General features: G+C 41.7%; 1 protein-coding gene across 3 annotated transcripts in view; it reads left to right on the top strand.

Annotated features, from left to right (window-relative positions):
• The window catches only part of mboat2a (membrane bound O-acyltransferase domain containing 2a), a 117,732-nt gene that overhangs the window by 21,896 nt on the left and 69,048 nt on the right, over window positions 1-26,788 (top strand). For all 3 annotated transcript variants that reach the window (XM_090220574.1, XM_036962314.2, XM_090220575.1), the window contains exon 2: window positions 26,638-26,783. In XM_090220574.1, the coding sequence (XP_090076700.1) occupies window positions 26,638-26,783 (146 nt within the window). The remainder of the gene's footprint in view (window positions 1-26,637; window positions 26,784-26,788) is intronic.

Below are 26,788 nucleotides of genomic sequence, written 5' to 3'. Positions count from 1 at the left end.
GAGGTGGTCCCTGCACAGGGATAGCTCAGCGGAAATTTCAGAGCGCCACCTATAGTACTTGAGTAAAGTACTCGATAAAGCTCAAACTTTCATAAAAATACACATGCAAGGTACTGAATTAAAGCTACACTCGTTGTGAATCTAGCCACCAAGTCAGATTTGTAAAATGTTTTTCGGCGAAAGCATGAGAAGCTATTATCTGATAGCATGCACCCCCCCAAATACCAGCACGACACGTAAACAACAGATTTTGCGGTAGCCGGCGCTACCCAAAACGCAGAAATAAAATATAAAACATTCATTACCTTGGACGAGCTTCTTTGTTGGCACTCCTATATGTCCCATAAACATCACAATTGGGTCTTTTTCCCGATTTAAATCCGTCATTGTATACCCAAAATGTAATTTGCTGAAGACCAGTCTGATGCTGAGAAAAGTCCATTTACAAGACGCAACGTCACTTTTTAAAATGACAAAAGTCGCCTATAAACTTTTACAAATCACTTCAAACTACTTTTCTAAAACAACTTTAGTTATTAATAAACGTTAATGATGTATCAAATTGATCACGGGGCGATCTGTATTCGATAGCAGCAAGTCTGGAAATCATCGTCCATTTTTTCAGTTTCACAACATACTGTGATGCGCCTCAAGAAAGGAGGGGTCTATTTGTGTTGTAACCAAGGATAAATTATTCTATTATATTGATAGCAATGGCGACACCGTGTGGAAGCTGTAGGCGTTTACAGGGGGTTCGCATATATTTTCTCTCGTCTTAAACAATGCATTGAATGGCGGACAAATATTTTTGTTTTGTTTTTGGTAAACAGTTTTACCAGGGATTTTTACTCCTAAACACGTTCTGTTATAGCCACAGACCCGATTTAACCAGTTTTAGAAACTCCAGAGTGTTTTCTATCCACACATACTTATCATATGCATATACTATATTCCTGGCATGAGTAGCAGGACTTTGAAATGTTGCGCGATTTTTAACAAAAAGCTGCGAAAATTCGCATCATCCATAACAGGTTTTAAAGAAGAAGTTACAGGTCTTGTGAGAGCCAGAAATCTTGCTTGTTTGTAGGTGACCAAATACTTATTTTCCACCATAATTTGCAAATAAATTCATTAAAAATCCTACAATGTGATTTTCTGGATTTTTTTTCTAATTTTGTCTGTCATAGTTGAAGTGTACCTATGATGAAAATTACAGGCCTCATCTTTTTAAATGGGAGAACTTGCACAATTGGTGGCTGACTAAATCATTTATTGCCCCACTGTATTTGATCACCTACAAACCAGTAAGAATTCTGGCTCTCACAGACCTGTTTGTTTTTCTTTTAAGAAGCTCTCCTGTTCTCCACTCATTACCTGTATTAACTGCACCTGTTTGAACTCGTTACCTGTATAAAAGACACCTGTCCACACACTCAATCAACCAGACTCCAACCTCTCCACAATGGCCAAGACCAGAGAGCTGTGTAAGGACATCAGGGATAAAAATGTAGACCTGCACAAGGCTGGGATGGTCTACAGGACAATTGGTGAGAAGGCAACAACTGTTGGCGCAATTATTAGAAAATGGAAGAAGTTCAAGCTGACGGTCAATCACCCTCAGTCTGGGGCTCCATGCAAGATCTCACCTCGTGGGGCATCAATGATCATGAGGAAGGTGAGGGATCAGCCAAGAACTACACGGCAGGACCTGGCCAATGACCTGAAGAGAGCTGGGACCACAGTCTCAAAGAACCATTAGTAACACACTACGCCGTCATGGATTAAAATCCTGCAGCGCACGCAAGGTCCCCCTGCTCAAGCCAGCGCATGTCCAGGCCCGTCTGAAGTTTGCCAATGACCATCTGGATGATCCAGAGGAGGAATGGGAGAAGGTCATGTGGTCTGATGAGACAAAAATAGAGCTTTTTGGTCTAAACTCCACTCGCCGTGTTTGGAGGAAGAAGAAGGATGAGTACAAACCCAAGAACACCATCCCAACCGTGAAGCATGGAGGTGGAAACATAATTCTTTGGGGATGCTTTTCTGCAAAGGGGACAGGACGACTGCACCGTACTGAGGGGAGGATGGATGGGGCCATGTATCGCGAGATCTTGGCCAACAACCTCCTTCCCTCAGTAAGAGCATTGAAGATGGGTCATGGCTGGGTCTTCCAGCATATATATATATATATATATATATATATATATATATATATATATATATATATATATATATATATATATAATTAGTGCCTTGCGAAAGTATTCGGCCCACATGAACTTTCCGACCTTTTGCCACATTTCAGGCTTCAAACATAAAGATATAAGACTGTATTTTTTTGTGAAGAATCAACAACAAGTGGGACACAATCATGAAGTGGAATGACATTTATTGGATATTTCAAACTTTAACAAATCAAAAACTGAAATTGGGCGTGCAAAATTATTCAGCCCCCTGAAGTTAATACTTTGTAGCGCCACCTTTTGCTGCGATTACAGCTGTAAGTCGCTTGGGGTATGTCTCTATCAGTTTTGCACATCGAGAAACTGAATTTTTTTCCCATTCCTCCTTGCAAAACAGCTCGAGCTCAGTGAGGTTGGATGGAGAGCATTTGTGAACAGCAGTTTTCAGTTCTTTCCACAGATTCTCGATTGGATTCAGGTCTGGACTTTGACTTGGCCATTCTAACACCTGGATATGTTTATTTTTGAACCATTCCATTGTAGATTTTGCTTTATGTTTTGGATCATTGTCTTGTTGGAAGACAAATCTCCGTCCCAGTCTCAGGTCTTTTGCAGACTCCATCAGGTTTTCTTCCAGAATGGTCCTGTATTTGGCTCCATCCATCTTCCCATCAATTTTAACCATCTTCCCTGTCCCTGCTGAAGAAAAGCAGGCCCAAACCGTGATGCTGCCACCACCATGTTTGACAGTGGGGATGGTGTGTTCAGCTGTGTCGCTTTTACGCCAAACATAACGTTTTGCATTGTTGCCAAAAAGTTCAATTTTGGTTTCATCTGACCTTCTTCCACATGTTTGGTGTGTCTCCCAGGTGGCTTGTGGCAAACTTTAAACAACACTTTTTATGGATATCTTTAAGAAATGGCTTTCTTCTTGCCACTCTTCCATAAAGGCCAGATTTGTGCAATATACGACTGATTGTTGTCCTATGGACAGAGTCTCCCACCTCAGCTGTAGATCTCTGCAGTTCATCCAGAGTGATCATGGGCCTCTTGGCTGCATCTCTGATCCGTCTTCTCCTTGTATGAGCTGAAAGTTGAGGGACGGCCAGGTCTTGGTAGATTTGCAGTGGTCTGATACTCCTTCCATTTCAATATTATCGCTTGCACAGTGCTCCTTGGGATGTTTAAAGCTTGGGAAATCTTTTTGTATCCAAATCCGGCTTTAAACTTCTTCACAACAGTATCTCGGACCTGCCTGGTGTGTTCCTTGTTCTTCATGATGCTCTCTGCGCTTTTAACGGACCTCTGAGACTATCACAGTGCAGGTGCATTTATACGGAGACTTGATTACTCACAGGTGGATTGTATTTATCATCATTAGTCATTTAGGTCAACATTGGATCATTCAGAGATCCTCACTGAACTTCTGGAGAGTTTGCTGCACTGAAAGTAAAGGGGCTGAATAATTTTGCACGCCCAATTTTTCAGTTTTTGATTTGTTAAAAAAAGTTTGAAATATCCAATAAATGTCGTTCCACTTCATGATTGTGTCCCACTTGTTGTTGATTCTTCACAAAAAAATACAGTTTTATATCTTTGTTTGAAGCCTGAAATGTGGCAAAAGGTCGCAAAGTTCAAGGGGGCCGAATACTTTCGCAAGGCACTGTACATATCTATTTTTGATAACTTTCTATTGAAATTGATTGTAGTAAATTAATTTATATATTTTTTTAGATGTGAATATCAAGTTTGTCTACTTCACCATCTGCCCATTTTGTTGGTAAACTACAAGGTAGTGTAAACTTTAAAAACTTTTTTTTTTTTTACAATCCAATAAGTATTATGGTACACTTGTCTAAATTGGGTTTTAATCCAGAGAGGCTAGAAAAGTGATCAAGGTCTTCAATGAGACTGTGCAGGGATCCAAATTACTTAAGTCCGCAAAAACTAGAGTCGTATGCATACATTGACACTTTTTTTTGTTTGTTTTTATCCTCTGGATTTCTAACTCCTTGATGTTCTTGTTGAATCTAATTTCAATGGCCATAATAAATAGATATGGAGATAACGGACAGCCTTGTTTTACTCCTCTTAAAAGCTCAATACTTTCTGAGAAGTAACCATTATTTAGATCTGTGGTTGCTGTACATAACTTTAACCCATTGTATAAGAGATTCACCAAAATTAAAGTAATCCAGGCATTTATATATAAATTGTAGTCTTACTTTATCAAATCCCTTTTCACAATCTGCCATGAAGACCAGGCCTGGTATCTTTGTTTCATAACGTTACATTTTTTCAAGTAATTATTGTAGATTATTATTATCCAATATATATCGTTGTGTAAAAAAAAAAAAGTGTGATCATGATGAACAATATTTGGTAAATCCTTTTATTCTATGTGCTATGCATTTCGCCAGGATTTTCGCATCACAACATTGAAGTGTTAGAGGCCTCAAGTTTTTTTTTTTTTTACGGACTGCATTTTTATACTTACCACCTGGGTCCTGTTTTAGTAATAATGAAATCGGACTTTGTTGAGTACCTGAAAGTCTACCGTTTGTATAGGAGTAATTTAAACATGCTAATAATTGATCTTTGAGTGCATCAAATGTATGATATACCTATTGTTATGCCATCAAGCCCTGGAGTTTTTCCAGACTGAAAATATTTTATTGCCTCAGATCCTCTTCTGTAATTTTGTTAATTTTATATCTATTATTATTATTATTATTATTATTATGACATCAATCCTTAACATCATTCAGTGGAAATGGAGGAGAGTGAAAAGAAAACATATATGCTAAAAATATTTTGCTTCCTCTTTAAAAATATATAATTTTGTGAATCATGGATGACTCATTTGTAACGAGTTCTGTAAATTATTTTTTGGCATAATTTCTATGTTGAAGATTACAGAGAAATTTTGTGCATTTAAAAAATGTATATATATTCTATCCAATTTGCTTTATTTTTGTAATACATTACACTTGATCTTTTGTTTTTCCTCTAACATATTTTGTGCATCTATAGTAATGGAAATTATACTGTTTACCTGCGCTGTTTACCCGCTATTTCCTTTATTAGTCGAATCTCTTTTGACCTAAACTGCTTTTGTTTGAATGATTTATTGAATGGCCTATAAAAGTACATTTAAATGTCCCATACATTAAGGGGATCTGCTGTACCTGTGTTGTGCAAAAAAAGTTTAGAATTATTTTTGTCTTAGTTAAGAACAAAGGCAAAAATAATTCAAAACTGTCATCCAATAGGCTTTGATTAAATATCCTCGTCCACGTGGAAATTCTGAGTTTTATGGAGGCCAATTAGATGGTCGTCCGATCCCATTCAGTCTCCTATTACTACTTGTTATACTTTTGATGCCAGCAAGAATGAGACTAGGAAGTAATCAAGACATCTAGCTTGATTAAGCCTCCTCCATGTATGTCTCACTAGGTCAGGGTTTTTCAGCCTCCATATATCCACTAGTTCTGATGTAGCCATGATCTTCATGATCTCCTTTTGTGCTCGAGGGTGATTTCCTTTACGATCCATTGACATACTTAAAACCGTATTCTCTCCCACCACAATAATAGATTCATTCATTGCTTGTGATTTTTGAAGTGTGGATCATCATTATTTGGCCCATAAAGATGAATTAGCCAGATCTGTTTTTGGTCCAGTAGCATATTTAGTATAATCCATCTTCCTTGCGGATCTGTTTTGCACAATCGGATCAACATTTGTATTAAATAGTATAATCACCCCTTTTAAGTTTCTTTGACCATGACCAAAATATATTTCCCCCTTCCAGCCCCTTTTCCACCCAACCTCACCTGTATTTGTAGAATGAGTTTCCTGTAAAAAATAGATATGATATTCTTTCTCTTTTTAGCCATGTAAAAATGTATTTTTTTTAATGATCTGCTAAGCCATTACAATTATAACTGGCTATACTTATTTCCCAACTTACCATAATCATACCCAAGTTTCAATTATACTTACCACAACCATAGTTGGTAAACGTACCATTAAAAAGCACCATGATGATTAAGTGTCCATATATCTGTACCACAATATTTACACTGTTAAGCATACTGTAGCTGCAAATTTGTAAACTGTCAAATGTCCTAATATCTCCCCCACTAAAATCTCCCCCCATATCTAGGTCGTTTGTCACTAAGACCAGCAGACCTTCTCCCTGACTTAAGGTACACCGTTGCTTCCTTAGGCAAGCCCTTGGCTGCCAGATGGAAATATGGTCATTCCCATAAGATAAATATCGATGAGGGTGCTATTTTAAGAGAACTAACCAAATAACAAGGGAAACAGTAATTTTTTTGTTTTTGTAACAATAATAGATAATATTAATAGAAATAATAACAGCACAGTCTTATGAATGCATGCTCAATATTTAGAAAGTCCTAGCAAGGCTATAAGCATGTCAGGCCAGCCTGCTAATTTCATTGGATTCAGTGGTTTGAAAATGTTGTTTTTTAAATTAAGAGGACAACCTAAATATATTGCAAGACCAGTCCATTTTTTTCTTAATATGTAGTCCTCATTATATCCTGTTGTTGTATTCCAACAAAAACAATAAGGAAAAAGGAACAGATTCTAACGGCCGCTAATGACTACCAGTAAAAATGTGTTTTAGGAATCACACTGCCCATAAAGGAATACCCAAGTTTAACTTGCAATTGATTCTGACAACGCCATGGCACGATAGCCAAGAATACATTCAGTACTGACAATCCAGAGCAAGTGAACTATTTTACACCTCGGCCGATATCATTAGGATCAAGAATATTAAAGGTAGCATAAATAGCTTATATAGAAATATATAATATACCTCTCTCTTGCTTAGATAAGTGCTTCCAGTTGTTGTTGCTTCTACTGGTAACTTTAATCAGTTTATCCAAGTGTTAACCTCTCTAGGGTAGGGGGCAGCATTTGGAATTGTGGATGAAAAGCATGCCCAAATTAAATGGCCTGCTACTCGGGCCCAGAATATATGATATACATATAACTGGTAGATTTGGATGGAAAACACTCTTAAGTTTCCAAAACTGTTCAAATAGCATCTGTGAGTATAACAGAACTGATTTGGCAGGCGAAAACCTGAGAGCAATCCATTCAGGAAGTGTTTTTTGTTGTTGGTTTTCTATTCAATGCCATTACAGTATCCATTGACTTAGGACTCAATTTGCAGTTCCTATGCCTCCCACTAGATGTCAACAGTCTTTAGAAATTGTTTTAGGCTTGTATTCTTACAAATGAGGGAGGAAGACCATTCTGAATGCGTGGACCCTGACGTGTCAGAGCTTTTTCATGCGCGCGACCGAGAGTGCATTTCTTGTTAACCTTTTATATTGACAATGTTATTTTCCGGTTGAAATATTATAGGTCATTTAGGCTAAAAACAACCTGAGGTTTGAATATAAACATCGTTTGACATGTTTCTATGAACTATACGGATACAATTTGGATTTTTTGTCTGCCTGTTTTGACTGCGTTTGAGCCTGTGGATTACTGAAGAGAACGTGCAAACAAAACTGAGGTTTTTGGATATAAAGAGACTTTATCGAACAAAAGGAACATTTTATTGAGTAAATTAATGTCTTCTGAGTGCCACCATATGACGATCATCAAAGGTAAGGGATTAACTTTCTCTATTTCTGAGTTTTGTAAAGGTTCTGCTTGGCTGCTTACTGTTTGTAATAATTTGTCAACTGGGCTATGTTCTCAAATAATCGTAAGGTATGCTTTCGCCGTAAAGCATTTAAAAAATCTGACACCGTGGTTGGATTCACAAGAAGTTAATCTTTAAACCTATGTAAAATGTTTTGTTTCCTGAATTTTTATAAATGAGTAATTCTGTATTTGAATTTGGCGCTCTGCAATCTCACTGGATGTTGACCAGATAGGACGCTCGTGTCCCACATACCCTAGAGAGGTTAACCAGCCCGCCACACACTAATAGAGACAACAACCCGGTTGACACACCGGCAAATGGATTAGGTATTATCGGAACAGTCATCCTTTACGGTTTTTACATTTTTATGTTGAGGTTTAAAAATGTTTAAATGTAAAAGGGTAATTATACCAATTATTTTAGGATTGTATAGGCCTATTCCAATAGAACCTAGGCAGGTTTTAAATTCTGTAATCCTTTATCCTAGTCCTACAATAAATCTATTTATAAAGTTTTATCGTAAAAGCTAATCTTTCCGATTCACATCCGCAAACGAGGGATATATATAATATACCCAACCTCTACAATTAGGTCATATCAAACAAAAAAACAACCTTAGAAATACCAATGTACATTCTTCACATTAAATAAAGAAGCAATCATAAAGAAAGGTCAGCCTTACACCTTCACCTAAATCAAAACCTGATTTTTAAGTCCATGTAGTCCAAAGTCCCATATTGCCTAAATAGACAAAGGATAAGTTCATCACACCCATTCTGCATTACCATAAGTCCAACCTTATTTTAAGTTATGGACAATCAATTGTTTCCACCTGTTCGTCATCTTGAGATGAAGTTTCATAAACACCTTGTCTTTTTCCTCCGTAGTGCCTCTAGTGCCTTTTTAGTGAGTCAAAAACTACCGTGGACATCTTATTTTCTGCTCGTATTTCTTCCATTTTATTACTATAATCCATTCTTGCTTTAAGGCCTCAACCTCCCCCAGTAGCTCAGGCAATAAACCCAGTTTTAAAAAAAACTGCTCTCATGCTTGTAAGCAATGCTCATATCTTCTGGAGACTGTTATAAAAACTCCCCCCTCCAATGTTACATTTTTTATTTTAGACAGTGGCTTCCCTTCAGTTTCGCTCGCAGAACTCAAAGAAAGGTTTTCTCTTGTTCACTTCAATGTATCTTTTTCGAGCATATCAAAATGCTGATCAATAAATAGTTCCAGATTTTCTATATTATCCAGAATGCTTGTTTCACAGTTATCAGCTAGTCCTCAATTTGTATTATTACTTTAATGGGACAAGCTGTGCCTGCCACCTGCCACGTCATGTCAACCTACATAGATATTTTACACAGGTCTCATCTCACCTGTAAAATCTGGGAACTTCCTCTAGACTGTTTTCCCCTTCCCTATGTACTGACCAGTTCTCTGGGAGGGACGGCGCGCGCACACACACACACACACACACACACGTCTTCATTATTATACCCAACTGTTTGGATTTTGCGGGCTTTGCAGTGTTCAGAATTGAATGACCTCACAATGAGAGAGACTAGGAGAGGAGATCTGATACAGGAACACCTGGGTGCCCCAATGGAACTCTGCCATATCTGATCCTGTCCAGTGACACCAGGTCCTCCTGGCACCTTTCCAAGTCATTGAAATGATACTGTGCATTGGCACTACTCTCCTTTCCTGTCACCACCATTTTGGCCTGTCGGCTCTTCTACGCTGCTTCTTTCCGTGCTCATTGCTTGGATGCAAGTTGCATGAGAGCTCCTCCTTTGCACAATTAAAATCCACGTGGTGTATAGGCCTGCACTGAGGGGAGGGGGGGGGGGGGGCAAAGAAAGCTAGGATTGTTTGCTATTCCTAACAAGGCCAGCTGCTGCCTAGTCATAAAAGCATGCCCTAGACCGCTGAAGGACTTATGAATGCCGAATGTGGGTAAAGCTGTGGGGCGGCCATTGTTAGCTATTGTCCTTTTCTGCCATTTGGACCGTGCACACAGGCCTTTCCTGGATCTTACTTTTTATATGGCTAATTGCAACTGTGGTCTCTATAGTGAAGACAAAAAAAATCCTGCAGATTTTGGAGACAATTGTGTTGTGAAAGTATATTTCCAAGTGCTGCTTCCAGAATGAGTTGTTTCCTTTTGTATTCTAGAGTTGCAGGCCTCAGCAGTCTGTTTTTGATAAGGTTTGACCGGAAGTCAGCCCAAACTGCATAGTTCACATTGTTTCCCCATGCAGAAGAATTCCCTCTTGCTGACTGTAATGTGATCGGGGAGATGCGTGTTCACATTATTGTTCAAGGCAGATCAAGTAATAGCAAAGACTCATTGTTAAATGCTTCAGTTTTTCTCCTTCATAAGTGCGTTTGTACACCAAGTTTTGCCATTCGTCTCACACTGAACTACAGTGCTGTGCCCTTTCAGATATTTCTCTATTTTTGGGGATGCTTTTGCAGCCTCAGAACGACTTGCCTTAGAGCAGAATTCGTGGTTCCTTCTATTATCAGATAATTCTACAGGAGAATGTCAGGCCACCCGTTTGTGAGCCGATGCTGGTTATGCAGCAGGACAATCCACAACACACAAGTCTACATGAAAATGTCTAAAAAGCAGCAAATTTAAAGTTTTGGAAAGGCCTAGTCAAAGTCCAGATCTAATCCCAATTGAGAAGTTGTGTCAGGACTTGAAACGAGCAGTTCATTGCATGAAAACCCACAAATGTCGCTGAGTTAAATCAGTTCTGCATGCAAGAGTGAGCCAAAATTCCTTCACAGCGATGTGTGAGACTGATCAACAACTACAGGAAGCATTTGCTTCCAGTCTTATTTAGTGTAAGGGGGCAATTACTTTTCCACAGCACTGTATGTAATCTGTTGCCAAAGCTTTTCTTTGAAGGAATTCACCTGACATCGAGAGAGGTGTCCTTTCTCACAGTTTGGCGGAAGAGTGCGTTTGGGAAGTGTTTTACGGACTGAACGTTCACGTGACACTTGTACGCAGAAAAGTTAAAGTACTGACACAAATATGCATAGAAACAGAGAAGGGGTATGTCTGCCAGGTAGTGAAGTGTCCGTCGACTCCAAGTGATGTCTCCTTGCTTGTTGTGCCCAAGAACTAGAGCGTCTGAGAACCTGTCATAAGATCCTTACAGCGAGACCAATGTCTCTTCTCGCAATCGTTTTTTTTCCTTTTTCTCTACTGTCCAGACCAGCTAGATGTGTTCTAACTGGTAATTTCTCACTCATCTCCGTGCCTTCCTGGCACGCCGGTTAATTGACAAATAACCTTTCAAGCCAAGATAATTAGCCTAATCAAGGGTGTCTTTAGCATGAGCACCATTTAAATGACATCCTGGTAATCCGCTGTGATTGCCAAGATGACAGTTAGGCCCACAACATATCAGGCAATTCAAGAGCTCCAGATGAGGATCAAGTGAATAAATGCTGCAGTAGTTCTCTCTTGGCTATTTAAAATTTCAGGCTTGAATATCTCAGTCTCTTGTTTTGTGTGTGTGTGTGAAACGCCTTAAGCATCCCACCCCCAGGTGACAAGCTTCTCCTCTTTAAGTGCAGCTTAACCTTGTGGGGCTTTTGTTTGCAAACATCGTTTAGCGTAACGGGCGCTTTGAAAACACAACTTCAACCGCTCTTCGTCGTAGAATATTAAGTTATTGGTGCTGAATCTCTTTATGGTTTCTCAAATGGATCCAGGCTAAGTTTTGCTGAATGTTGACGCAACCAGAGTGTTTTAATAAAAAAAATTGTATGCCCTTTCAGGCAGAGTAACCAGGGCGTTTGGCATTTAGTGTTCACAAATGGCAAATCTAAATGTCTCTGCGCTAGGACCGAGCGCAGACAGCTTAGCAGACTGTCCCTTGTCCAAAAAAATGTAACTTCACAATATTCAAATGAGAAGCGTTTCATAAGATCACCTGAGTCTTCCTTCAAAGAGCTTTTCTCCGTTCATGAGATGCAAGGAAATTCTCTCTGCACAAAATGCAAATCTGTTGTCCTCTCAGTAATGTAATTATACCTGTTGATTACAGGGTAATTCTTAGTCATGACTGCCAAGTAAGTAAGAATGACAACTGATTTAATGGAATGTGACATCTGATCACCTGTAATTTGAGGCAGTTATCACCTGCTCCTTTGATCCAAAATAGCTGTGTAAAAGACACACACACACACACACACACACACACACCGTTCCTATGTAGGCATCTGTGACCACATCTGTATCTCCGTCACTTGAAGCTGACTGGCAGAATGCCAGATAATTGCTTTATTGGGACGGGATTAGTTTGACAGGGGGAGGTCGGGTAACGGAATATGTGCACGAGGGTAAAACACCACATCTGTAATTTGTGTTCCGTGCGACTCTGCCATGTCAGTATTATTATTTTTTTTAAACGTGAGACTAAATTAACAATTGTAGCCAGTATGAGTTTCACTCCAATGTCCTCTGATACTATGGCAGTTTGACAGGTGCTGTTTGAACAGCAGGTTTGTATGAACGAATCCTTAAAACAAAATGCAGCGTATACATTTTGTGAATGGCGTACATTTGTCTACTTTTACAGTGAATACGTGTACTTGCGTACTGTGCCAATGAACCTCGTCAAATGCGTCAGTTTTAATTAAATGTGAAATAAAGGGTTGTGCCTTGGCGCCCATTGCCAGCCAGGGTTTCATTTTAAAATAGGCATCTCAAAAGTCTAGTGTCTTGACCACTACTATTGGAATCGTTGTCGATTCTACCCACTGAATAACACTCACCAGTAGAATGTGTGTGTTCAGTTATGGTACTCCAGAGGAGATACTTTCGGCTCCGTGCCCTCAATTTCCAGTTATTTAGATGGATATTGCTGCTGCTTGGCGCCATGGCAGACATCACCAGAAATACTCCTCAGCCACCACCGTGGACTCCATGTATTACTTAGTGATTGTATTCCCTAGAGCTGGCTCGCAGTCAGCGTTCCAAGGCATTTTAAAGGTGTTTGATGGAGTTGAGGTTAGGGCTCTGTGCGGGCCAGTCATGTACTTCCTCACCGGTTTGGACAAACAATTTCTGTATGGACCTCGTTTTGTGCACGGGGGCATTGTCATGCTGAAACAGGAAAGGGCCTTCCCAAAACTGTTACCACAAAGTTGGTAGCACAGAATCATCTAGAATATCATTGTATGCTGTAGCTTTTAAGATTTCCCTTCACTGGAACTAAGGGGCTTAGCCCGAAACATGAAAAACAGCCCCAGACCATTATTCCTCCTCCACCAATCTTTATCTTTACTTGGCTCTGCATTGGGGCAGGTAGCGTTCTTCTGTCATCAACCAAACAGATTCATCCATTGGACTGCCAGATGGTGAAGCGTGATTCATCACTCCAGAGAACGTGTTTCCCCTGCTCCAGAGTCTAATGGTGGTGAGCTTTACACCACTCCAGCCGTGACGCTTGGCATTGTGCATGCTGATCTTAGGTTTGTGTGCTGCTGCTCGGCCATGGAAACCCACTTCATGAAGCTCCCAACGAACAGTTATTGTGCTGACGTTGCTTCCAGAGGCAGTTTGGAACTCTGTGGTGAGTGTTGCAACCGAGGACACACCATTTGTATGCGCTTCAGCACTCGGGGTTCTGTGAGCTTGTGTGGCTTACCACTTTGCGGCTGAGCCGTTGTTTCTCCTAGACGTTTCCACTTTACAATAACTGCGCTTACAGTCGACCAGGGCAGAAATTTGATGAACTGACTTGTTTTAAAGGTGCTATCCTATGATGGTGCCACTTTGCAATTCTGAGCTCTTCAGCTCTTCCATTCTACTGCCAATGTTTGTCTATGGAGATTTCATGGCTCTGTACTCAAATTTATACATCTGTCATCAACTGGTGTGACTGCAATAGACAAATCCACTAATCCACGTACTTTTGTGGATATAGTGTATTAGTGTATGTGCACATTTCGGAGCTGATGTCATTCCTAGCCCTCTACTTTTTCTCCAAGGCTTCAGTTGAGTCTGATCCACCTAGACTGAGATTGACTCCCTTCACCCGCTTACTTAAGCCGTCTGTTGGAAAGGCTCTATCTGTGAGGAGCAGGGCCCTAGCTAACTGGTCTCAGTGGAGACAGACAGGCGACAGCATGCAGATGTTAGCCTACAGTGGAATCGCTAGTTAGCGATTAGTGCTGACTGGCGTTAAGCTGAGGAACTCCTGTGTCAGCCTGTTTTTTTTTTTTTTTCTCCTGAAGTAGGGCGGTGCTTTAAAAAGCGACCGAGTAGCTGACTGAGGACGGAGTCTGCATGGAGTGGAAGGCTCAGATAAGCAGCCTTCCTGAAACTCATTATGGAAACCGCAGGAGACATTTGTCAGTCGGTGCAGTCTCACGATCAACCCCTTAGGGCTGTCCCTCTACTGTACGTGTTCCTCTGTCACTCCCTCTTTTTTTTTTTTACTCGTTTGTTTCTGCCTCCCTGTACTGTACTAATTCTTGTCTCACGCTTGTCTATTTTCTTTCTCAGTCTTTCCCTGTAGTCGATCTTCGCTTCACTCTGTCACGGCAGTTCTGTCCCCCCCCCCATTCCTCTCTCGCTCTGGTCCCTTTTTATTTTAAATCTCAGGTTTAATTTAGCTCATCAGCTGGAGTTGTCGTGTAGAAGTGGAGGGAGCCAGATGGCTCTGGGGTGGGAGGGGGTGGAGGGGAAGTGTGGAGGCCTGGGAGGAGCAGAGCGCAGTCATCTTTCCTCCTTTCTCGCTCTCCGTTAGCTCTGAACCAAGCATCGTGTAGGGACACTGTAAATGTAACAACTCTTGCGTTCAGAGCCAGTCCTCATTTGTATGCAGTCGTTGCTCAGCAGCTTTCCATTGATGGTATTGTATTGGTTTGAATATTTTTTTTTTTTAGAGTAGCGTAATTAAGGGTCACTTATGTCATCAACAGCCGTTGGAGAGCGGTCTGTGTGCACCTTCGACTGACCTAGAGAGAGGAATCGAAGAGGAGTTTGTGTGTTTTTATGCTAGCTGTAGAAGTGGGTTTTTTTTATTTTTTAATGTGTCATATGGTGTGTTGTGCAGGGTAAATGTTGCTCCATGGTAATGACTAGGGCTGTTTCTTGGAGTGGTGGAGGGAAAGAGTACTGTTCCTTAGACTCACTCGCTCACATACATGCTTGTCAGTCGTGCAGTTTTTTTCCATTCCGCAGGTACCACTTGTTGTAAAAGGAGGCCATTTAATTTCCTGACGACGCTCTAACTACTTTCCGTTTTAACAATGGCACAAGGCTCCATAGCAATAAGATACTCAATAGGGGACAACATGGCTAGGTGTGGGAAAGGGGTCAATGGTACGCAGACTGTGGGGGGGATAGAATGACGTGAGATTGGCGCACATTCAACAAATCTGATCTAACAAACGTGGGTTTTCGTCAAATCTGTCATGACGTGCTTACTGAAGTCCGATTTGTGTCTATTTAGCTGTTTTTCGCCACATAACATTTCGAAGTAGTCCCTTTTTGGGTTTAGAAGAAGTGACTGCTAAATGCTAACTCCCATTCGTATAAGCTGGTAGCATAGCTAGCATAGAAACATCTTGGTGGTAGTCGGTCTTTAAACTCTAATGCAGTTGATTGCGGATGATGAGGTGAACAATGCATTAGGTTTGACATCCATACAAGAATTATACTCAGATTTGGACATCGACATAGTGTGATATGCACACAAACAATAGTCTCAATGTAGGCACATTTTTCTGTAGGGCAATGAGGAGATTTGGGATCTTTCCCTCACGTGTTTCCATTGTTTTGGTGGAGTTCCATTCTTTACCATAATGCTTCCAAAAGTTCAGGGAAAAACATAGGCAAACACTGTGTCCTCAACACTTGAACTAAGATCACGTTTGAGACACACTTGTTGTTTTCTGAACTCTGTGTGTGTGTGCATTCAAACAAGCTGTGAAGTGTAACATTCAAACTATCAGAAGTTCTCTTGAATCGTCGTAAGCTAAGCCACTCTCCTAGAGCGAAATCGAAAAGCGCGCAGGTTCTCTTTTCGATATACACTGTTAATACTGATGGCACCGAGCTTAACCGATGTTTGGTCTCGAATTGTATCCATGTAATCATTGTTATACACACACTTTGAGAATGACCTGCTTAAAAGGAAGATGCGAAAAGAGCTTGTGTAACTGAAACACTTTCGATTATTGGTACAGCTATTGCAAATGGGTTGAGTGATTTACCTGTGTGTGTGTGTGTGTGTGTGTATTTATTATTATTATTATTATTTATTATTATTATTATTATTATTATTATTATTATTATTATTATTATGATGATTATGATGGGAGCAAGACATCTCCCTGTATCCTGCTGCCTTTGTGTGCTTGTCTGCCAGGGACTGGCCTATAGAAGAGGTGTTCCCTGTATGGGAGTCATGCCAACAGTGGATTGGCCAGGGACTCTAGCTGACAATACCGTACTGTCGTTTCTGTGTGATACAGTCTCTTAATGATCGATACCGGCTCAATTTCTCAACATCATTTGCGTAAGACATATACTTAGCTTTCACCTCTGGGTTATATAGCAGCAGTCTGCAAACAAACCCAACTTTTGTCTCTTTGCTGTTGAGAGCCATAAAGTGTCAAATAGATGGATGGCAATACAACCATATATAGGCAAGGCAATGTTATCGACATGGTAAAAGCTTTAGTGTATTTTGGGGGAAATGTCACAACTTTAAAACCTCTTATGGCTGCGATCCCTGTACAGGGATCAACATCAGGGGAAATTTCAGTGACAACTAAAAATGCAACGTCGTAACATTAAACATTCTTGAAAATGCAAGTGTCTTACATCCTTCAAAAGATTAGAATCTTGGTAATCAAACTACGTTTTCCGATTTTAAAATAGCTATTACAGAGAACAAATCCCATGCGTTTGTTTGAGAAGAGCAATCAACAACAAACATTTTCTGCCATGACAGTTTTTACACATTCACATCTGAAGGTGAAATTATGACTTACATTCTGATATCTTGCTCTTATTTCTCTTCCTGAGGGTCCCAGTGATCAAATGAAGTGTTGTTTTCTTTGATAAAATACATTTTTATAGCTTAAAACCTCTTACAGCTCCCCCCCTATTTTGTGCAATTTCCGCCTGAAGACATACCCAAATCTAACAGCCTGTAGCTCAGGCGCAGAACCAAGGATATGCACCATTTGAAAGACAACATGCTGAAGTTTGTGTACATGTGAATTGAATGTAGGAGAATATAACACAATAGATCTGGTTTAGATACAAAAATAAAATTGTATGTTTTTTTTCATTGTTTTATCTTTAAAATGAACAAGATAAAACAAACATTCAGATAGGATGATGGGGACAATTTCAGTGAAAAACAAGAGGGCAACAGTTCTTGTGCAAAGTTTCAGAATGATAACTTCCAAAATGAGTGTGCTACATGACATTTATCATGAAGTCACCCAGGTGTCACACACAAGTAGCCCAAATGTACCCAAGTGGCCAAATTCGTGAAGGTATATATTTTGAAACGAATAACTACACTGCTCAAAAAAATAAAGGGAACACTAAAATAACAAATCCTAGATCTGAATGAATGAAATATTCGTATTAAATACTTTTTTCTTTACATAGTTGAATGTGTTGACAACAAAATCACACAAATGATCGATGGAAATCAAATTTATCAACCCATGGAGGTCTGGATTTGGAGTCACACTCCAAATTAAAGTGGAAAACCACACTACAGGCTGATCCAACTTTGATGTAATGTCCTTAAAACAAGTCAAAATGAGGCTCAGTAGTGTGTGTGTGTGTGTGTGTGTGTGTGTGGCCTCCACGTGCCTGTATGACCTCCCTACAACGCCTGGGCATGCTCCTGATGAGGTGGCGTATGGTCTCCTGAGGGATCTCCTCCCAGACCTGGACTAAAGCATCCGCCAACTCCTGGACAGTCTGTGGTGCAATGTGGCGTTGGTGGATGGAGCGAGACATGATGTCCCAGATGTGCTGGATTCAGGTCTGGGGAATGGGCAGGCCAGTCCATAGCATCAATGCCTTCCTCTTGCAGGAACTGCTGACACACTCCAGCCACATGAGGTTTAGCATTGTCTTGCATTAGGAGGAACCCAGGGCCAACTGTACCAGCATATGGCCTCACAAGGGGTCTGAGGATCTCATCTCGGTACCTAATGGCAGTCAGGCTACCTCTGGCGAGCACATGGAGCACTGTGCGGCCCCCCAAAGAAATGCCACCCCACACCACGACTGACCCACCGCCAAACCGGTTATGCTGGAGGATGTTGCAGGCAGCAGAACTTTCTCCACGGCGTCTCCAGACTCTGTCACGTCTGTCACGTGCTCAGTGTGAACTTGCTTTCATCTGTGAAGAGCACAGGGCGCCAGTGGTGAATTTGCCATTCTTGGTGTTCTCTGGCAAATGCCAAACATCCTGCACGGTGTTGGGCTGTAAGCACAACCCCCACCTGTGGACGTCGGGCCCTCATACCACCCTCATGGAGTCTGTTTCTGACCGTTTGAGCAGACACATGCAGATTTGTGACCTGCTGGAGGTCATTTTGCAGGGCTCTGGCTGTGCTCCTCTTGTTCCTCCTTGCACAAAGGCGGAGGTAGCGGCCCTCCTGCTGGGTTGTTGCCCTCCTACGGCCTCGTCCACGTCTCCTGATGTACTGGCCTGTCTCCTGGTAGCGCCTCCATGCTCTGGACACTACGCTTACAGACACAGCAAACCTTCTTGCCACAGCTCGCATTGATGTGCCATCCTGGATGAGCTGCACTACCTGAGCCACTTGTGTGGGTTGTAGACTCCTTCACATGCTACCGCTAGAGTGAAAGCACCACCAGCATTCAAAAGTGACCAAAACCAGGAAGCATAGGAACTGAGAAGTGGTCTGTGGTCACCACCTGCAGAACCACTCCTTTATTGGGGGTGTCTTGCTAATTGCCTATAATTTCCACCTGTTGTCTATTCCATTTGCACAACAGCATGTGAAATGTATTGTCAATCAGTGTTGCTTCCTAAGTGGACAGTTTGATTTCACAGAAGGGTGATTGACTTGGAGTTACATTGTGTTGTTTAAGTGTTCCCTTTATTTTTTTGAGCAGTGTATATATTTTCCATGTCAGATTATATTTTCCATTTTTTTATTCAAATGGAATGGAGTAGAACAGCAAACACACACATGGCCACTGCGCCTGCTCTCCTCCCCATTTCCATATGAAATAGCCATTGGGTGCTGTTCAGGGGAGGGCCGTCCCACAACAATGGCCGGAGTTGAATGGAACAGCACTTCACCTTAGTGACTGTTCCCTCCGCTCTATAAAATACATATGTTTATTTTATGTGATGATAAAAGGCTCATACAATACAAATATTGTTTTAATGTTTTCTTTCACAGTGATAGCGACTCCGACTGGGAGCCCCCGGTGCCAAGCTGCCAGCTCTACCTGTGCCCCCAGTGGTGTTCATATGCCACAGTTCATTACTGCAGGCATGACTGTGCATCAGGGCCAAAAGGGGACAGCATGGAGGTGTCGTTGTGTTCTGTGTCGCATGAGCTGCACCACTTGTTCAGTTTGCCTATGCTTTACATCAGAAAGAGACTGCTATGGAACATGGCACAGGCAGCAAAATATTGTCGAGGACTTCCAAAGGGTGTACTGTTTTTTTTTTTTTCTTTTTTTTTCTATACATTTATTTTCTAATATTTTTTAAAAAACTTTTTTTGTTTTTTTGTGTGTGTGTGTTAGAATTGCTTTTTGATATGTTGTATATAGTTATTTGCACTGCTGTATATAGTTATAGGTCATTTCACCAATTCGGCCACTTGGGTACATTTGGGCAACTTGTGTGGGACACCTGGGTGACTTCATGTAAAATGTCATGTAGCTCACCCATTCCTGAAGTTATCAGTCTGAAACTTTGCACACCTACAGTGGCCCTGTTGTGTTATCCATCAAAATGATCTCCAGCATCCTATCTGACTGTGTGGCTATTCTAGTACATGTGAAAGATGATACTACAACAATAAAAAACAGAAAACGTATGCTCTTTCTTTCACTTTTCTTCCACCAGATCTACTGTGTTATATTCTCCTACATTAAATGAACATTTCCACAAACTTCAGAATGTTTCCATTCGAATGATACCAAGAATATGCATATCCTAGCCTCTGGGGCTGTGCTACAGGCAGTTAGATCTGGGTATGTCTTCAGGCGGAAATTGAGAACAAAGGGATGCAGCCATAACCGGTTAACCAACTGGTCGATCTCCACGGCATTCCTAGTCGCTTGCCAAACGTTTCTGTAAAAAAACAACCCCGGTAAAGCCTTGCGTTCCTGTTGTTGTTGTTGCTCGTTTTTTATTTATTTAGGAACCATTTCATTTGTCTGAAGGTACAAACTCTGCCTTCCCGGCCATCAGTTATACCATATAGGCCTACCGCTGTCCAATCGAATGGCTTCGATTTAGTATCTGCAGTAACGTAGCAGGCGTTAAAGAAAGCTACAGCAAAGTTGATACTGTGAGATTTCAAAATGTTTTTAAAACCATGGCTGGAGAGAGACTGTCAACAAATACTGTAATATAGATGCTGTTTTTATGACCGAGTTTAAGTTCATACTCAGCGTTGTCAACACTTAAAAAAACAAAAAATAAAGTGTTCACTTTTTACATGCCATAAAATGCACTTTCCTCCTACTTCCACTCGCGCTACAACCAGCACTGAAGCTGAAATGAGTCGAAGTGTAGGCTTGCGTTATTATTAGCTGCTTGGGTCTTTTTTTATTTTTTATCAAGGAATATTTCACTTTCTCTGTTCTTGGAGTAACACCATGAATTTGTGAGTGAGGCAGAAATAATGTGGTGCGACTCGAGTTTTGCCATCAGCTGGTAGACTGTGTGCCTGTTTTGGCCAGGGTCAGCGGCGGGACAGGCCCCATCAGCTCAGTAAAACTTAAAAAGCTAATTTATTTAAATATGCTCACTCAGCTGTGCATCACAAGTAATGCAGCAACTGAACTATTACCGGTGTGATCATATAGCCTACCTCCAAATATGAAATATTTTTTTTTACATGGTCCGTACAACAATCCATTGGCAGGGCAGTTCACGCAAGGCCAGGATGCGGTGATAATGTATTGGGCCCACAGTCTACTGCACGAACCTCACTGCTACAGTATTGTTTTAATGGGTTAATGTTGCATAGGCTTATTTTTAAGTAAGGTAAAATTTAAAAATCTGAGCTGTAGATCTCGGCCTGCATTTTGACTTAGAAAGTGATCATGACTCAAAGGTTTGACCACTGTTTTACAAATGATCGCTTTAAAGCAAAACTGTTCTCTTCTCCACCTCCCTTTCCCTCCATAATGTAGACCAAACGGCCCTTCACCCTATCCACGTCCTAATTATCGCCTCGTTAGCACCAGAAAGCATTCATTCCCCAAACAATGATACCGATTACAATAGAAGTGGGAGGACAACAAGAAGTCCGCGCCGCCATTGTTTGTGCTTTTCGTCCTACTGTTTGTGCTTTTCGTCCTACTGTTTGTGCTTTTCGTCCTACTGTTTGTGCTTTTCGCCCTACTGTTTGTGCTTTTCGCCCTACTGTTTGTGCTTTTCGCCCTACTGTTTGTGCTTTTCGCCCTACTGTTTGTGCTTTTCGCCCTACTGTTTGTGCTTTTCGTCCTACTGTTTGTGCTTTTCGCCCTACTGTTTGTGCTTTTCGTCCTACTGTTTGTGCTTTTCGCCCTACTGTTTGTGCTTTTCGCCCTACTGTTTGTGCTTTTCGTCCTACTGTTTGTGCTTTTCGCCCTACTGTTTGTGCTTTTCGCCCTACTGTTTGTGCTTTTCGTCCTACTGTTTGTGCTTTTCGTCCTACTGTTTGTGCTTTTCGTCCTACTGTTTGTGCTTTTCGCCCTACTGTTTGTGCCTGAAGAGAGACAAAGGACCTCTGTGTACTGTAAATATGTGCTGATATGATACTCAGGCTCATGCCACGAGTGGTTAGCGCCAGCAGCCGCTAACTGTCGCTACATCTGTTAGCCAAACCGAAGTCCTCCCGTTTAACTCAAAATGCACTGTCAGTCTCAACAGAGTCGAGACACCGGTTCTAAACCCAGAGGCGCAACGCCGCAAGATTTCCGGGAACGCTTGCGAAGCAACCCGACCAGGCCGGGGTTTGAGAAGTCAGAGAAATTCTTAGTTTTTCCTTTTCTCAATCTACAGGGACAACCTAGACTGCCTAGGTACAAATTACAATTACAAGTACAATGATTCTACTGTATTCTGTAAAATGCAGTTGCTGCCATGAGCTAACTGAAAATAGATGGATGTTTTGTTATGCATGTCACTGCTTCTGTGCTCAATGGTGTCGTCTCAGCTAAAGTCGCTGTCGGTGTGTCGACACTGAACGGCTACTAGTGATGGGGGGCGGACGACGCGGGAGGACGCTGGGCGGGGACTGACGCGGGAGGACGGTGGGCGGGGACGGACGGATGGGCGGACAGGCGGGCGGGCGGACACACACTGTTCACTTTAATGTTGCCATACTTTTTCACCCACTTTCAAATCAAATAAATTGTATGTCACATGTGCCGAATACAACAAGTGTAGACCTTACCTTGAAATGTTTACTTACAAGCCCTTAACCAACAATACAGTTCAAGAAATAGTTAAGAAGATATTGACTAAATAATCTAAAGTAAATCAAATCAAATTTATTTGTATAGCCCTTCGTACATCAGCTGATATCTCAACGTGCTGTACAGAAACCCAGCCTAAAACCCCAAACAGCAAGCAATGCAGGTGCAGAAGCATGGTGGCTAGGAAAAACTCCCTAGAAAGGCCAAAACCTAGGAAGAAACCTAGAGAGGAACCAGGCTATGTGGGGTGGCCAGTCCTCTTCTGGCTGTGCTGGGTGGAGATTATAACAGAACATGGCCAAGATGTTCAAATGTTCATAAATGACCAGCATGGTCCAATAATAATAAGGCAGAACAGTTGAAACTGGAGCAGCAGCACGGCCAGGTGGACTGGGGACAGCAAGGAGTCATCATGTCAGGTAGTCCTGAGGCATGGTCCTAGGGCTCAGGTCCTCCGAGAGAGAGAAAGAAAGAGAGAGAGAGAGAGAGAGAGAGAATTAGAGAGCACAGGACACCGAATAGGACAGGAGAAGTACTCCAGATATAACAAACTGACCCTAGCCCCCCGACACATAAACTACTGCAGCATAAATACTGGCGGCTGAGACAGGAGGGGTCAGGAGACACTGTGGCCCCATCCAAGGACACCCCCGGACAGGGCCAAACAAAAAGTAAAAAGCTAACACAATAAAATGACAACAATAATGAGTGCATATACAGTGCCTTGCAAAAGTTTTCGGCCCCCTTGAACTTTGCGACCTTTTGCCACATTTCAGGCTTCAAACATAAAGATATAAAACTGTATTTTTTTGTGAAGAATCAACAACAAGTGGGACACAATCATGAAGGGTTACGACATTTATTGGATATTTCAAACTTTAACAAATCAAAAACTGAAAAATTGGGTGTGCAAAATTATTCAGCCCCCTTAAGTTAATACTTTGTAGCGACACCTTTTGCTGCGATTACAGCTGTAAGTCGCTTGGGGTATGTCTCTATCAGTTTTGCACATCGAGAGACTGACATTTTTTTCCCCATTCCTCCTTGCAAAACAGCTCGAGCTCAGTGAGGTTGGATGGAGAGCATTTGTGAACAGCAGTTTTCAGTTCTTTCCACAGATTCTCGATTGGATTCAGGTCTGGACTTTGACTTGGCCATTCTAACACCTGGATATGTTTATTTTTGAACCATTCCATTGTAGATTTTGCTTTATGTTTTGGATCATTGTCTTGTTGGAAAACAAATCTCCGTCCCAGTCTCAGGTCTTTTGCAGACTCCATCAGGTTTTCTACCAGAATGGTCCTGTATTTGGCTCCATCCATCTTCCCATCAATTTTAACCATCGTCTGCTGAAGAAAAGCAGGCCCAAACCATGATGCTGCCACCACCATGTTTGACAGTGGGGATGGTGTGTTCAGTGTGATGAGCTGTGTTGCTTTTACGCCAAACATAACGTTTTCCATTGTTGCCAAAAAGTTCAATTTTGGTTTCATCTGACCAGAGCACCTTCTTCCACATGTTTGGTGTGTCTCCCAGGTGGCTTTTGGCAAACTTTAAACAACACTTTTTATGGATATCTTTAAGAAATGGCTTTCTTCTTGCCACTCTTCCATAAAGGCCAGATTTGTACAATATATGACTGATTGTTGTCCTATGGACAGAGTCTCCCACCTCAGCTGTAGATCTCTGCAGTTCATCCAGAGTGACCATGGGCCTCTTGGCTGCATCTCTGATCCGTCTTCTCCTTGTATGAGCTGAAAGTTTAGAGGGACGGCCAGGTCTTGGTAGATTTGCAGTGGTCTGATACTCCTTCCATTTCAATATTATCGCTTGCACAGTGCTCCTTGGGATGTTTAAAGCTTGGGAAATCTTTTTGTATCCAAATCCGCCTTTAAACTTCTTCACAACAGTATCTCGGACCTGCCTGGTGTGTTCCTTGTTCTTCATGATGCTCTCTGCGCTTTTAACGGACCTCTGAGACTATCACATTGCAGGTGCATTTATACGGAGACTTGATTACACACAGGTGGATTGTATTTATCATCATTAGTCATTTAGGTCAACATTGGATCATTCAGAGATCCTCAATGAACTTCTGGAGAGAGTTTGCTGCACTGAAAGTAAAGGGGCTGAATAATTTTGCACGCCCAATTTTTCAGTTTTTGATTTGTTAAAAAAGTTTGAAATATCCAATAAATGTCGTTCCACTTCATGATTGTGTCCCACTTGTTGTTGGTTCTTCACAAAAAAATACAGTTTTATATCTTTATGTTTGAAGCCTGAAATGTGGGAAAAGGTCGCAAAGTTCAAGGGGGCCGAATACTTTCGCAAGGCACTGTATGTACTGTATTCTAGTCACGGCTCTACTGCTGTACACTCCTTTTTATTTTCATATACTGTCTATACACCTCATGGTGTGAAAAATAGATATCTATCTCATTCTGATACTTCCTAATTTCTTTATTTTACATTTGTTGATAGTGTGTGTATTTTTGCATCACTAACTCACACCAAATGGCTTATCAAACTGTGCTGATCATAATCATGGGGGGAATGGGGGCTTCCATTCTTACCGTTACCCAACCCTCCAGCCCCAGTCAATCTGGGTAGTGCCTGGTAAAGCTGCTTTGACCCCGCGCTCCGAGACCACACTTTAGGGAATGAAACGGGGCCGTGTCCTCCCCCTCTGTGCTATTTACCGCCCATTTGGTTCCAGTGACTCTGTTCATTTACTCAACTGCTTGTGTGGCAGGGGGCATTGTTTTGTAGATGAATACCATCTTGTCTGTCAAATGTTAACCTACGTACATTCTCCATAGCGGTTTCAAATCCAAAGCCACAGTATATTAGTCGTGTGTGTATAAAAAAAACAGTCCTACTAGTGAGCAGAGTCAAGTAGGAGATGCTCGGGATCAGTTTGTCTATTTCTTTCCTCAGTCTTGCTTCGGCATCTTCCCCTTGAGCAATGCGCGGACAACGTAGCGCGGCACTTAGATGGGTAAGTAAACAAGCGCGGAGGCTCCTGAGACCGGGTGGTGGTGGTGGTGGTGGTGGGGGAAGAGTGTTGGACGTACAGTAAGCCGAAGGCAACCTGAAAGCGTTCCAAATTCAATCTGGGTGCCCGGGCCGTCAAAACAGAGGCGTGTGTGAATCTGCATCCCCCCCCCCCCCCCCCCCTCAAGTGAAGAATGAGATTCACCGTGGAAACACTGGAGGATGAGAGGAACCAATGGATGAGGCTGCGGTGGAGTTGACACGCACATCAAGCAAAGTAACACACACACACACACACATTATCTAAATAGCCTAGTCACAGTCCTAGGTAAATAAATAAATAATATACATTTTTATATATCTATATGTGTGTGTGTGTGTGTATATATAATCTTGAAGAATAATTGCATTGTACCATAGCAGTCCTTTTGGAATACTCTATTGTGTGTGGGAATGAGAAAACAACTAGTCACTTCTCATTGTAGATTGGATGTGTGGCCACAGTTACTATGCACACTTTGTCTCTTTGCTTTTGGGTGCCGGGAATCACTGAAAGGTAATAGGTGAACAGGTGATCGTTGCTGTCCCTGTTGTTGACTTTAGCAGCCCGGCGGCTCCTGCAATAGTTCTGCCTGCTGCAATCGATAAGATGGGCTATGCACTGTGTGGGTGTGTTGGCGTGGATCTCGGTTCATCCTTGAAATTGCACCACCAGTCTCGCGTTGAGTTGACGTCGTTTTGGCTTTTATGCCAGGCTTTGCTCACATGGAATAAACAAGAGGAAACCAAACCGGTTCCCGGAAAGATCTCAAAAAAATATATATATATTTTTAAAAATGTGTCCTCTATGCCTGCCTTAACCAGTTATCAAGGCAAACAAGAGCCTTATCAAAATCTTGTTCTATCAACAAAGTGTGTCCTCCCATGTTGCATTGCCAGCTCCCACAGTCTGCCTGTCTGTCTGCTGGAAAAAAGGCACTGTTCTCACTCTTGTAGTGAAAAATGATTTATTTAGGATGGTACAAAACTCACTAACGTTGTGACAATCTCCTTGTGTGTGTCTCCTCACCCAGGTGAACTTTGTGGTGTGCCAGCTGTTTGCCCTGCTCACAGCCTTGTGGTTCCGTCTCTATCTCCACCCCAGTAAGGCCAGGCCTTTCATCAGGCATGTGGTGGCTACACTACTTGGCTTCTACCTGGCCCTCTTCTGCTTCGGCTGGTGAG

The sequence above is a fragment of the Oncorhynchus mykiss genome, chromosome 25 (assembly GCF_057628025.1).
Source record: "Oncorhynchus mykiss isolate SJ-2025 chromosome 25, ASM5762802v1, whole genome shotgun sequence".
NCBI classification, from domain to species: domain Eukaryota; kingdom Metazoa; phylum Chordata; class Actinopteri; order Salmoniformes; family Salmonidae; genus Oncorhynchus; species Oncorhynchus mykiss.
This window is presented reverse-complemented; position numbering and strand designations above follow the sequence as displayed.